Consider the following 13,705-nt stretch of genomic DNA (forward strand, 5'->3'; position numbering starts at 1 on the left):
ATGACCATTTCTGACAAGTTCCCAAGTGATGTTGTTTCTGCTGGTTAAAGGACTACACTTTGAGAACAACTGCCCTTCAGGAACTGTGGGATAGCTTGGTGCATTACCTATTTGGGCAATAAGGTGGGCCATAATTTATTCTACTGGCTTTAAGAGGATCAAAGGGATGGTAAATTTCATCCTGAACAGTTTCAAAGATTAATCAGTATTGAGAAAAGAAAAAAGAGATTCCACATAGCATGGTTCTCTTCTTCTTCCAATTACATGTATATAGCATATTCCCATATTTGGGGAAAAGCAATCAATGCAAAATAAAGCCTTTATATTGCATGAAGAAGTTTACCTGCCCAGGGATGTCCCCAATGCAGTTGCTAGAAAAGTAAGTCATGCCACACCAATTCCTTCCCAAAGGGGATATCAGAATAGATGGAATAGAACTCCCTAGGATTTAGGAACTGAAACTGCTCCCTCACATTTAAACGTGTAACATGTTTTGAGAGGGAAAAGAAAGAATATTTGGCCTTCTGTCCTTATGTGGCTTTTCACCAGACATGTTGAAAAGAAGAGGGGAAAAATATGAGCCAAAGGGAAATCTAGGATCTTTCACAAAATTCCTACTTGCAGGCATAGTCTGTCTATAAAACCAGCTTACAAAGCCCTCCTAGGAAGCACTTGTGCTTCCTAGGAGCACATGTATACATGAGTATGTATACATCAGACAATTGAAAAGAAAAAAAGACACTTTCTTAATGAGGGAATTATCTGATCATGCTCAAGAAAGGGTTTCGAAGCCAGAAAATCTCTGACTACCCACTGAGGAAAAAAAAAAGTATTTTAATAAGGAAACAGGATTGGTCTATGGTTCAAAACTGAAATATGAAAAAAAATGGAGGGGAGAAAAAAAGCAAAATCAGTGCCACTGCTACTCTATTTTAAACTTGGCTGGTAAGAGGCATGACAGCCAGTGGCCTCTCTGGCTCAACAGCCATCTAACGTTTAATACTCCCACTTGCCACAATCTTTTAATCTCTTTCATTCATACTGAGCATAGTAGGAAATACACCTGTACAAAAACTGTCAAATCTGACTTAAAAGTGGCCTCGACGTGGTAGCTAACAACATAATATCAGGATGGATCAGGTGAAGAACAGTCTAAATTCTATAGACAGGCATCATAACTTAAAGGGGAAAAATAAGTTTTAATGTGTTAATCAGTCACTTGAAAACACAAATAAATACCTAATTTAAAATCTGCTAAAATGAAATGAATCAAAGAGAGAAAAAAGTATATGAGAGATAATGAAATAAGCCTAAATGAAGATGCTAAAGTAATTGATCTCTAATTGTATCAGTTTCAGAGGGAAATTTGCAGCCACACCAATATTTTTGCATGAGGTAGTATTCAGCAGTGAATAAGAAATAAGGATTAATTTGTAGCTTCATTATACATTCTTTTTCAGAAATATTCTCCCCTACTTAGCCCCGCCCCCTCTTCCATACCTACTACCCTCCCTCAAAACCCTCCCTCCCATAAAATAAAATATTCCTAGTAATGTATAAAGCCAGGAACTTAGAGAAAAATAACTAAAACATTTAAAAGAGCTCACTTATCTACTTAAACTTAAGAAAATAAATCCTTTTTTGCATTTTAGTGCTCTAACCTCTAAGCCTTTTTTCTGGGTATTCTTGAATTTCAAAAAATGAAACGAATGAGAACAGAACCACAAAACTTGTTTCTCTAGAAACAGCTTTTTTAAGACCAAGGCAGAGCAAAGGTGATGTATTTATTTAGCTTTAAATAATGAACTCTTAGGCTGTGAGAATACTATGTTGGCTAGTAAATATTAATAGACAATAAATGGGGGAGTTAAGAAATGTTAAACAAAAAAAGAACATGCATAACAAACTTGTTAATAACAAAAGGTGTATTCCTAGCCTACAGCAAAGAGTTAGCTAAATTTAAAGAATTTTTACTTTAGTAGTTTCCTGTTTACATTTTTAACTTTAAAAAAAGTATTAGCCATAAAAAGAGGAGTTCAAGTGTCCAAGTGTATCCATTTAGAAGGCACAGTAATTGGATTTGTGATGCTGTTACTGGTTACCTACCTGTCTTTTCCTAAATGTACACTTTGTACTGCTTACTCCATTCCTATTTATAATCCTACAATATAGAGCAACATGGAGTTCTCAGTTCTAGCCCCCAACATGCTTTGCAGTCTAATTCTAATCATGATTGGAAACACTGAATCAGGAAATATGTGTCTGAAGAGATGTTAATTTAGATCTCAAAATAGATTCAGTCTTTTTGAGTTTTAGATGATTAGAGACAGGGAATTTCTAAGCCTGGAAACTGATAACTTCAGGAGCTTCTTTCCTATTCAGGTCCTGAAAATTTTAAAAATTGATCTCATAAAACTTTTAGGACAGTATTTCTAACAACTGCAAATTACATAGCAGAATATCCATGAATGACTTTCTATGACGATCTATCACTGATCTGGGCAGAAGACTGAAAGGCAGGAAAAATACTCTGCAAGGTAGTGGGCAATCACTACATGGGTATCCTCCATGAGTGAGTATCCTCCAAGTGTTCAATCTATATGTGTGGTGTTGCTCTTTCACTTGCCATCTCAGTTTTTTGCACTTTGTTTTTGTCTATAGTTTTATTTTTTTAAGAAAAAAAAAAAACACCAACTTCTAAAAGCCTTTTGCCATCACCACATACATAGCAATTTGCAGTATCAAATACAACAACAGCACAGCTAGCAAAAGAGTTCTTAAAGCAGGGGTGTCCATAGCAAAGTAGCGTAACTGGAAAGTACTCAAGCTTCAGAAACAACCTTTTGGGGACTCAATTTCACATCACTGAATCAAGGAATAGTACACAATAAATGACCATTAACTTGTCTACACTACAAAACAGTGGCAAGCTTATTAAAGATGTCCAGAGCTTTCTTTTTTCTTTTTTTTTTTTTTTGCTTTTTTAAATGTAATCCTCCGCAAACAATGGTAATTTATATTATGATTTTGACAGAAAAATATACAAATTCAAACACTTAATACATAATACTTTTCACAACTGAATTTGTCTCTGTTTCCCCAACATCAAGGCCCCATGAACAACTCAAACCAAAGCTAATTTGCTCCAACTGAACACCCCTGCTGCTTGTTGAAACAAGAGGGATTGTCAAAGAATGATAGTCACTTATAAACAATACATTTAGGGAAAGCTCTGAAATCACAGCCACTCAAGAACCAACCATTAGTGAGCAATTAAAACAATCAGCTCCTTCTTCTTCAATAACCAGTATGGATTCTCTCTCTTCTTCCCCTAGACTGCTTTAGAGAATGATATCCTTCAGACGCTTCATACCAGGAGATTCTTTGTCGCGACCCTCCTTCAGAGTGGGGTTGACCTCATGGATGACTTTCTCGCTGTCGGCTCCACGGGGCTCAGCTTCAGAGGGACGAGAAGGGCCATTGTTGACATACTGCTCCAGATCACGGCCCGGGGGCGCCAGGGTGTAAGACATGGAGGGCTTGGTGGGCAGAGGGCTCTTGAGGTGTAGGGGGGAGGTGACAGGGCTAATAGCCTCACAACCATTGCCCGCCTCCCGAATAGCGCTGTTGACCTTGGGGCTGCAGATGGTCACATCAACAGTTCTTCTGCCTTTCAGGGTGGGCCTCTCCTCAGCTGGGTGGTCACTGACATCTTTTCCAAAGGTTGCAAAAGTCCGCTTGGTGGGGCCGCAGTCATCATAAGCCTCAATATCAGCAGCAGTAGCTTCAATGGACAGAGCTATGACATTCCTCACATGCTCAGGGGACTTGGACCTGGTGGGCATGGGGTTCCGGGGCATCCAGCACCTGTCAGAGTGGCCAAGAATCCTGCATTCTTCCCTGCAATGAAATCCTTCATTCTGATCTGTTTGGAGAAAATAAAATGTCAATTTCATCAGCTTTTCCCAGGAATCATTGTTACACCCCAGTGTTCTGGTTTCTTAGGTACCCACAGGCCCTTCTGGGAAATGGCACTTCTAGATAGTCCTTTATTGCCTTCTCGGGACAAGTGTGAAGAATTGGATTTTTAAAAGGCTGTAGATCTCCCCCTGTACACTCCTGTCTTTTATTATTAGTTTTGTTGTTCCCATTGCTGAAAAAACTAAAAACCTAAAGGTAAACATGTTATGATGAAAAAATGTATTTAAAAAAAAGTTTAGGTGCACCTGGGTGGCTCAGTTCGGTTAAGTGTGTGACTTCAGCTCAGATCATGATCTTGAAGTTCGTTAGTTCAAGCCCCACATTGGGCTCTCTGCTGTCAGCACACAGCCTGCTTCGTATCCTCTCCCTCTCTCTGTCCCTCCCCTTCTCACACTTTCTCGTTCTTTCTCAAAAATAAACATTTAAAAAATAAAACATAAAAAAGTTTATCCCGAGTGTCAAGGGGCTGAGAGTCAGCATTTTTATCAACAACTCCAGCTAAAAATCCACTGCATTTGAAACTAGTTATAGCAGAAGAGGGAGTGGAGGAAGAGTAGGAAATCCAACAATCAGTATATCTGAGAAGTCTTGGCCATATTTTGAACAACAGCACTGCTAACCATATTTCCACCCTACTTGTCAATGATATGCCATGCTTAATTTTAGATTGTTATCATGCTGTCTTTGAAAACCCAATCATTTCACTTCTTTTTGACCATCAGTTCTGCCAGCAAATCTTCTCACTAAGCCATTTATATGACTTGATTTCCCATTAGAAGGAATATACTGATATCTTTTCCTTCCATTTGACCCATAAGCTTCAATTGACCTTGTCTACACATCACTCATAGGTTGAACATCATTTAATTATATTCAACTAGCCATCTTTCCTTATCTGTCTTATCTGAAGTTTTATTAGGGTCATATTTCTTAAAATAAAGAAATCTTTAATGGATTACTTTAACCCTATCATAGACTATCTCAGCAGTTAGAAGTCAGAATTTTTGGTGAGAATTTTTTTCTCTCTTCTCAAGTCAGGTCCATTCAGAGTTAAGGCTTTAATTTGACTCTTAGAGAAGCTTTCTACATGGATTTCATCAAACCATAGACCCAGGGTTAATTTCTGCCTGTTCATTGGGAAATTGTTCATCTTAATGTCTGGTTTATAGCCTTAACTTTCCAGATCCATTTTTACTTATGTTACATTCTTGTATGATGATGACCTAATGAAAATTTTCATCACATTGTACAATGCATCAAAATATGAGCAGTTTAACATTCACAGAAAACCTTGGGGTGTAATCAGAGGAGATGGGGAGACAAGGAGAAGTTGAAAAGACCAAAAAAAAAACATGCCAAAAAAAGCTGAAAATATATTGCTTTTTGCTGGGGGAAGAAATCAGAAATTCAGGGCTTTGCCTGATATTAGTCTATATATAACACATCTTTCTTATACACTTGTATTTCTTGTTTGCTTCTTATTTTAAAAAATGGCATAGGAAAGAGGCAATGCTCTGACTCCTTTGTTAAAGGCTATCTTGGTAAAGGGGCACATACATATGAGAGGGGGATCGAGAAATAATGGTTGAATTGGATGTATACCTCATCATTTGGAGAAAAAGCATTGGAAACAGCTAAACATCAAGGCCTAATCCAGGCTGAGTCCAGATTTCAACACAGCTCTGGGAGTGACCTTTGACCTAGTTTAAACTACTGAAAAACCAATCAGAGCTAAGACCCTTTCAGTGTACTGGGACACAATTTGCCAGTTTATCTTTAAGATGGACATTTTATGCTCCCTTTAAGTGTGAAAAAGAAAATGCAGACCAGATGTGAATAAAGCAAAGCAACTACTTCTGGAATTGCATAGGACTGGTAGAGACTATGGGCTTGCCACCATGTAGTATTGTGGCTAGGGATGGAGGTATGAGAGTAGAGAGGAATCATTTTATATCATTCAAATTAACTGCCAAGATGCTGGCTCCAGCTGAAACAGAGGTCAGCTAACAATTCAGTAATTCCTTAAGATTCCTCTTATGTGCCTGTTTGTGACTCTATACCTTGTTACATCTTGACCTGAGCATAGGCAAAGCAAAATGTAAAACTCTAAAATCCGCACATAGTTGTGGATATTCAAACACATTGTCATGTACAGATAAATGAAGGTAGGTATCTTTAATTCAAATGTAAACATAATTAGGGATGAATTATAAATTTTCAAATTGGTCTTCCCTGATTCTGAACTTGTCCCTAATATTTGGAAAGATAAATAAATAAATGAAATGCATAAGTTTGGAACAGGGACACAAATCTCAAGGCCACTCCTTAAATCAGATTTCGACAAAAAAAATTTTTTTTAAAATATGGAGAAAAAATAAAGCTTATTTAATGTAGGTGGTAATATATATTTGTTTGGTCACAATATTTCATGAAGGACCTTGGTGAGAGAAACCTAAAACCTCTAGCAACAACTTATACCTTAAATAGAAGGCATAAGAGGCAGCAATGATTAAGTCATGATGGATAAGGAAGTACTTCAAATAGGAAAAGAAGAGAATTTGTTATTTTGTGCAAATGTTAGCAAAACTTTTTGCAGTGATTACTACCCTCCTCAGGAGTTAAACTGCTGTCTCTTCAGATGTAGGCAAACAATGTGCTTCCACACTAGAAAGAGCCTACCCATGGTCCCAACCAAAGAAAAAAAGGAAAATGATGAAAATACCATCTCAGGCTTTGCTAAAACTTTCAAAGTTCTGGTGGAATAGAAGAGCTGAGAGGCTCTGTTGGGTTTATATACATGTCCAGCCACCATGGATGTATTTAATACTGCTGCAGTTCTTTATTGTGATTCAGACTTTAGGTGTATCAACTGAAAGATTCCAATGATCAGAGACAAAATTCTAACACTAAAATAGTTCAAGGTAACAGTTATAAGAGCAATGTGTTACCCTCCTCGGAAGTGATCTGCAATCAATGAGGCAGAAAGGGAAAGTTAAAGTGAGTTCTAGTTCCTAAGAGCTCAAGTAGTTACTTCTAAGTAGAAGTAGTAATATAACCTGCAAGCAAGTAATGTGGAAATCAGAAAGGCTTCCTGGATTGTACTCATATACATCCACTTAGCTTAATCTGCATCACTCCCTGAACAAAATAACATATGACCAAAATTAGAAAAGCTCCCTGGATTGTGCTTACAAACATCCATTTAGCTTAATCTGTATCACTCCATGAACAAAATAATCTACTACCATAGCAGGGACAATTTTGTAAGATATAATGAAAGGGATGGTAGTACCAATTATGAACAGGTTAAGTGTTGCTAAAATTTGTTGTATGCACCTAATCAAGAAAACATAACTGTTAGGAAGTATCCCCTTCTTGACTTAACTAGTTCCTACTCATCTGAAGCACACATAATGAATTGCCCACCAAATATCCATGCCTATATTTAATATTTAGGAAAAGAACCCCACTTTTGTTAGGATTTGTAATGTACCAGCTAAAAAAAAACCCCTGCATTTCCTGGCTTCCCTTGTAGATAGATGTGGCCACATAATTAATATTGGACCAATGTTATGAAGGCAAAATATCAAGAAAACTCCTTAAAAGTAGGAGGGGGTGATGTAACTGGGAGACCCTGTTGTCCTTATTCCTTCCTGCTTTGTCCTGTCTGGAATGGAGACATAAAGGCTGGGCCTATAGCATCCATCTTACTATCATGAAGCAACTCTGAGGATGGAAGTCACGTGCCTATGGATAGCAGAATAGAAAGATACAACAACTCTGGAATATTGAAGATATTGTAGATCCATCTCACTAGTTCATATATGAACTTCTTTCATATAAGAGAAAAAATAAGCCTCCCTCTTGGCTAAGCCACTGAGTTATTTTCTTTAGAGAGAGAGGGGGGTCCTTATTACCAGCAGTTGAGCACTATTTATAACTGATACATTACCCATGTAATATATTTTAAATTTAATTTAAATTTAACTTTCTCAAGGAATCCTTGCCTGATCCATTAGACTAAGGTACATTGCATACCACTTTCTTTTATAGCACTCATTACAGCTATTTAATATCTATATTCAAATGTTAGCTTGTAAACTCTAAATGAGCAAATATTATATCTATTTTGTTCCCTCCCATACCCACAGAAGGTAGCAAAGGGTCCAACATAGAGCAGGTACTCAGTAACAGTTTAATTTAAATGGATGAAAAAGGCACAAGAGTGATAGCAATAAAACAAAGAATATTGATCAACACACCAGACACTGTGCTACTGATACAACTCCTAAAAGTGGAAATTACTATTCTATTTAGTAGAAACACTATGAAAACATACAAAGAAAACTATGCATCTGTATCAGAAACAATAAAGTAAATTTATCACTTGAGAAACATTAAGGTCAAGTCTCATTTAGTCTCTGAATGGTTTCCTATATACTATAAACAGGTCTTAAAGGGATGTATCATGCTTTGATGTCCAGTTGAAGATACATTTGTCATGTACCTTGGAGTTTTCAATTCTAACAATAGTTAATGGGGTCTATACTCTGCTAAGTTAACAACACAATAAGCAGAAGCATCAATTTTATGAAATGAATGTCCTGTTCAAATATCAAGCATTGTTCCTTGGCATCAAACACAACTGTTGTTAATTCCTATAAAATATAAACCAAAAATGGGACCTATAGTGAGCCTTTTAGACCAACTGCAGATATTGACTCCTCTGGAAAAACTAATTAAAATATGTATGGCAAAAATTAATGCTCTATATATGCCATGGAATTACCAAAGTAAATAATTATCCTGGAAAGAGTTCTTAAAAGCATTTTAAGGCCTGCAGAGTTCAGGAGAAAGAATATCCATCCTGTATCTGTAACTTAACAGAATACCAATGGGCTCAGTGAAAAGGAGAAGAAAGACAGGAAGGAGAGAGGGAGGAGGGGGGGGAAGGAAGGAAAGAAGGAAGGAAGGAAGGAAGGAAGGAAGGAAGGAAGGAAGGAAGGAAGAGCTGGAAACACTATGAAGGTTTTAAACATTCTGTCTTGGTTTTGATATGATTGACATCTTAAGGACTGGGCTCCTTTTGGGTGTTTAGAACATCCAGCAAAAATTCAATAAGGGCTTAGGACTTTGCAAAATGACAACTTCCCAGAGCCATCCCAGGTTGCAATTCTGAGAGGAATTTACACTCACTTCCTAAAGGACCCAAAGTTTTGGCAAGAAAAGTTGAAGCTCTATCTATAAAATATTCAAGGGCACATCAGTGAAGGCTGAGACCTTCCTAGAGATTCATGAACAAAAGACACTAAGCTATCCTGTAGCCACTAGAGTGTAATAAGAAGTAAATCACAAATTACACTACAAACAATTACTTGTCTCTTTCTCACTCCCTTCTCTTTCTTTCAGAATTTTCTGCCATTTTGGTTCCTCCCTAATGCTTTCTTTTTATTCTCCTGTTCTCTAGATTCCTACTTGTTAGCAGCCCTTCCTACAGCACCATTGGTCTGACAGACAACAGGAAGAGAGGGTAAGATACCAGAACTGTGTGACTTGTATTCAAAACGTCTATGTAGTATTATTTTATGGATGCCAAAGAAGAGCTATCCAAAAACCAGCCCTTGTAACAGAGAGAGAAATTTCCACATTTTTCATTCAGCGGGTACAAGCATTAAAAGTCCTTGTTAAAATAAGATAATCCATTACCAAATTGAGATCATCAGATTTTCTTTGGTCATATAGAAAAGCCATGGGGAAAGAACCCAGGATAGGAGAGTTTTTATGGGGTAAGTCTACCAATATCTAGAGGTAGAGATACCTAGAAAGGGCAGAGTGGGGGACAGGGTATAGGAACAAAGTTCCTGAGACTGACAAAAGGATGTTGCCAAAAGACAGCAGATAGGCAAAGAAGAAAGACAGTCCTGATTAGCATAGCTTGGCATTTTCAGTATGGGTAACTAGTTAAACAGCATGAATCTGCAAAGTTGAGTTTTAGCTTGGGATGGAGAGGATGGCTGAAAAAACTGATGGACCCCAGTCTTGTCCTACACTATTTGACAGATCAGCATCAATTAGCAAGTGCCACTCAGCACTTGGCCTCTGTGATACCAAATGGCACATAAGCCTCTCTCCTCATTCACAGTGTATGCACCTAAAATTCACTTACTCCCAGTGCAACATGAAAATAGATTAAAAAGTTGCCCCTTTCAGAATTCAAAGCAATTGAGTTATCTTCAATGGAATCTTCAGTACTGAGCTTGTCAAAGAGACAAAGTTAAAACATATTGAAGTAGAAGTGTTTTAGGATTGAATATTTATTATAGATGATAGTGTGGCATGTACAGTCATACAATCTAAGTTGCAATTTGGACAATCACAATAGTTCCTGGAGTTTTCATTTTTGTACTAGGATTCAATTAAATTCAACCCATAAAGAAGAGATTTCAAGATGTGTATAAATATAAATCATTTGTGGTGATGCATGGGGAGTAGGAAATGAAGCAGAAGGCTGCCTGGAAAATTGAGACTAAGAAATAAGGTGCTCACAGTGACTGAGATAAGAAAAAATTGACTAAACTGGGATCTTTGCATTTTGGCTTCTATGGTAAAGAAAATTATCTGACAAAGTGCTGAACTTCAACTGGATACTTAGAAGCCATTTGAAAGGCATCTTTATAAGTAAAATATGAGTTGTCAAAGAAGGCAATTGAAACATTTCCCTAGACAGAGGGAAGATGGCAGCTTAGGAGGACGCTGGGCTCACCGCGCGTCCTGCTGATCACTTAGATTCCACCTACACCTGCCTAAATAACCCAGAAAACCACCAAAGGATTAGCAGAACGGAGGCTCTGGAGACAAGCGCAGACGAGTGGCCCACAGAAGAGGGTAGGAAGGACGGCGAGGCGGTGTGCGCTCCACAGACCGGCGGGAGGGAGTCGGGGCGGAGGGGCGACTCGCCGGCTAAGCAGAGCCCCCAAGTCTGGCTGGCGAAAGCAGAGGGGCCTGACAGACTGTGTTCCGACAGCAAGCGCAACTTAGCCTCTGGGAGGTCATAAGTTAACAGCTCTGCTCAGAAAGCGGGAAGGCTGGAGGACAAAGGGAGGGAGAGCTGCTGAGCCCCCGGGACGACAGAGCTCAGTTTGGTGGGGAACAAAGGCGCTCGCCAGCGCCATCTCCCCCGCCCATCCCCCAGCCAAAATCCCAAAGGGAACCAGTTCCTGCCAGGGAACTTGCTCGCTCCCCACAAACACCCAACGCTGTGCTTCTGCAGAGCCAAACCTCCAGCAGCGGGTCTGACTCCCTCCCGCTGCCACAGGGCCCCTCCCGAAGTGGATCACCTAAGGAGAAGTGAGCTAAGCCTGACCCTCCTGACCCCGGGCACCTTGCCTACCCACCCCAGCTAATATGCCAGATCCCCAGCACCACAAGCCTGGCAGTGTGCAAGTAGCCCAGACGGGCCACGCCACCCCACAGTGAATCCCGCCCCTAGGAGAGGGGAAGAGAAGGCACACACCAGTCTGACTATGACCCCAGTGGTGGGCTGGGGGCAGACATCAGGTCGGACTGCGGCCCCGCCCACCAACTCCAGTTATACACCACAGCACAGGGGAAGTGCACTGCAGGTCCTCACACTCCAGGGACTATCCAAAATGGCCAAACGGAAGAATTCCCCTCAGAAGAATCTCCAGGAAATAACAACAGCTAATGAACTGATCAAAAAGGATTTAAATAATATAATAGAAAGTGAATTTAGAATAATAGTCATAAAATTAATCGCTGGGCTTGAAAACAGTATAGAGGACAGCAGAGAATCTCTTGCTACAGAGATCAAGGGACTGAGGAACAGTCACAAGGAGCTGAAAAGTGCTTTAAACAAAATGCAAAACAAAATGGAAACGATGACAGCTCGGATTGAAGAGGCAGAGGAGAGAATAGGTGAACTAGAAGATAAAGTTATGGAAAAAGAGGAAGCTGAGAGAAAGAGAGATAAAAAAAATCCAGGAGTATGAGGGGAAAATTAGAGAACTAAGTGATACACTAAAAAGAAATAATATACGCATAATTGGTATCCCAGAGGAGGAAGAGAGAGGGAAAGGTGCTGAAGGGGTACTTGAAGAAATCATAGCTGAGAACTTCCCTGAACTGGGGAAGGAAAAAGGCATTGAAATCCAAGAGGCACAGAGAACTCCCTTCAGACCTAACATGAATCGATCTTCTGCACGACATATCATAGTGAAACTGGCAAAATACAAGGATAAAGAGAAAATTCTGAAAGCAGCAAGGGATAAACGTGCCCTCACGTATAAAGGGAGACCTATAAAACTCGTGACTGATCTCTCTTTTGAAACTTGGCAGGCCAGAAAGAATTGGCACGATATTTTCAGTGTGCTAAACAGAAAAAATATGCAGCCAAGAATGCTTTATCCAGCAAGTCTGTCATTTAGAATAGAAGGAGAGATAAAGGTCTTCCCAAACAAACAAAAACTGAAGGAATTTGTCACCACTAAACCAGCCCTACAAGAGATCCTAAGGGGGACCCTGTGAGACAAAGTCCCAGAGACATCACTACAAGCATAAAACATACAGACATCACAATGATTCTAAACCTGTATCTTTCTATAATAACACTGAATATAAATGGATTAAATGCGCCAACCAAAAGACATAGGGTATCAGAATGGATAAAAAAACAAGACCCATCTATTTGCTGTCTACAAGAGACTCATTTTAGACCTGAGGACACCTTTAGATTGAGAGTGAGGGGATGGAGAACTATTTATCATGCAACTGGAAGCCAAAAGAAAGCTGGAGTAGCCATACTTATATCAGACAAACTAGACTTTAAATTAAAGGCTGTAACAAGAGATGAATAAGGGCATTATATAATAATTACAGGGTCTATCCATCAGGAAGAGCTAACAATTATAAATGTCTGTGTGCCGAATACCGGAGCCCCCAAATATATAAAACAATTACTCATAAACGTAAGCAACCTTATTGATAAGAATGTGGTAATTGCAGGGGACTTTAACACCCCACTTACAGAAATGGATAGATCATCTAGACACACGGTCCATAAAGACACAAGGGCCCTGAATGATACATTGGATCAGATGGACTTGACAGATATATTTAGAACTCTACATCCCAAAGCAACAGAATATACTTTCTTCTCGAGTGCACATGGAACATTCTCCAAGATAGATCATATGCTGGGTCACAAAACAGCCCTTCATAAGTTTACAAGAATTGAAATTATACCATGCATACTTTCAGACCACAATGCTATGAAGCTTGAAATCAACCACAGTAAAGTCTGGAAAACCTCCAAAAGCATGGAGGTTAAAGACACCCTACTAACGAATGAGTGGGTGAACCAGGCAATTAGAGAAGAAATTAAAAAATATATGGAAACAAACGAAAATGAAAATACAACAATCCAAACGCTTTGGGATGCAGCAAAGGCAGTCCTGAGAGGAAAATACATTGCCATCCAGGCCTATCTCAAGAAACAAGAAAAATCCCAAATACAAAATCTAACAGCACACCTAAAGGAAATAGAAGCAGAACAGCAAAGGCAGCCTAAACCCATCAGAAGAAGAGAAATAATAAAGATCAGAGCAGAAATAAACAATATAGAATCTAAAAAAACTGTAGAGCAGATCAACGAAACCAAGAGTTGGTTTTTTGAAAAAATAAACAAAATTGACAAACCTCTAGCCAG

General features: G+C 39.0%; 1 protein-coding gene across 2 annotated transcripts in view; it reads right to left on the minus strand.

Annotated features, from left to right (window-relative positions):
* Positions 1-2,676: 2,676 nt before the first annotated feature.
* The window catches only part of PCDH19 (protocadherin 19), a 156,775-nt gene continuing 145,746 nt past the window's right edge, over positions 2,677-13,705 (minus strand). For both annotated transcript variants that reach the window (XM_043569811.1, XM_043569810.1), the window contains exon 5: positions 2,677-3,925. In XM_043569811.1, the coding sequence (XP_043425746.1) occupies positions 3,342-3,925 (584 nt within the window). In that variant the 3' untranslated portion in view covers positions 2,677-3,341. The remainder of the gene's footprint in view (positions 3,926-13,705) is intronic.

This window comes from Prionailurus bengalensis, chromosome X (assembly GCF_016509475.1).
Source record: "Prionailurus bengalensis isolate Pbe53 chromosome X, Fcat_Pben_1.1_paternal_pri, whole genome shotgun sequence".
NCBI lineage: Eukaryota > Metazoa > Chordata > Mammalia > Carnivora > Felidae > Prionailurus > Prionailurus bengalensis.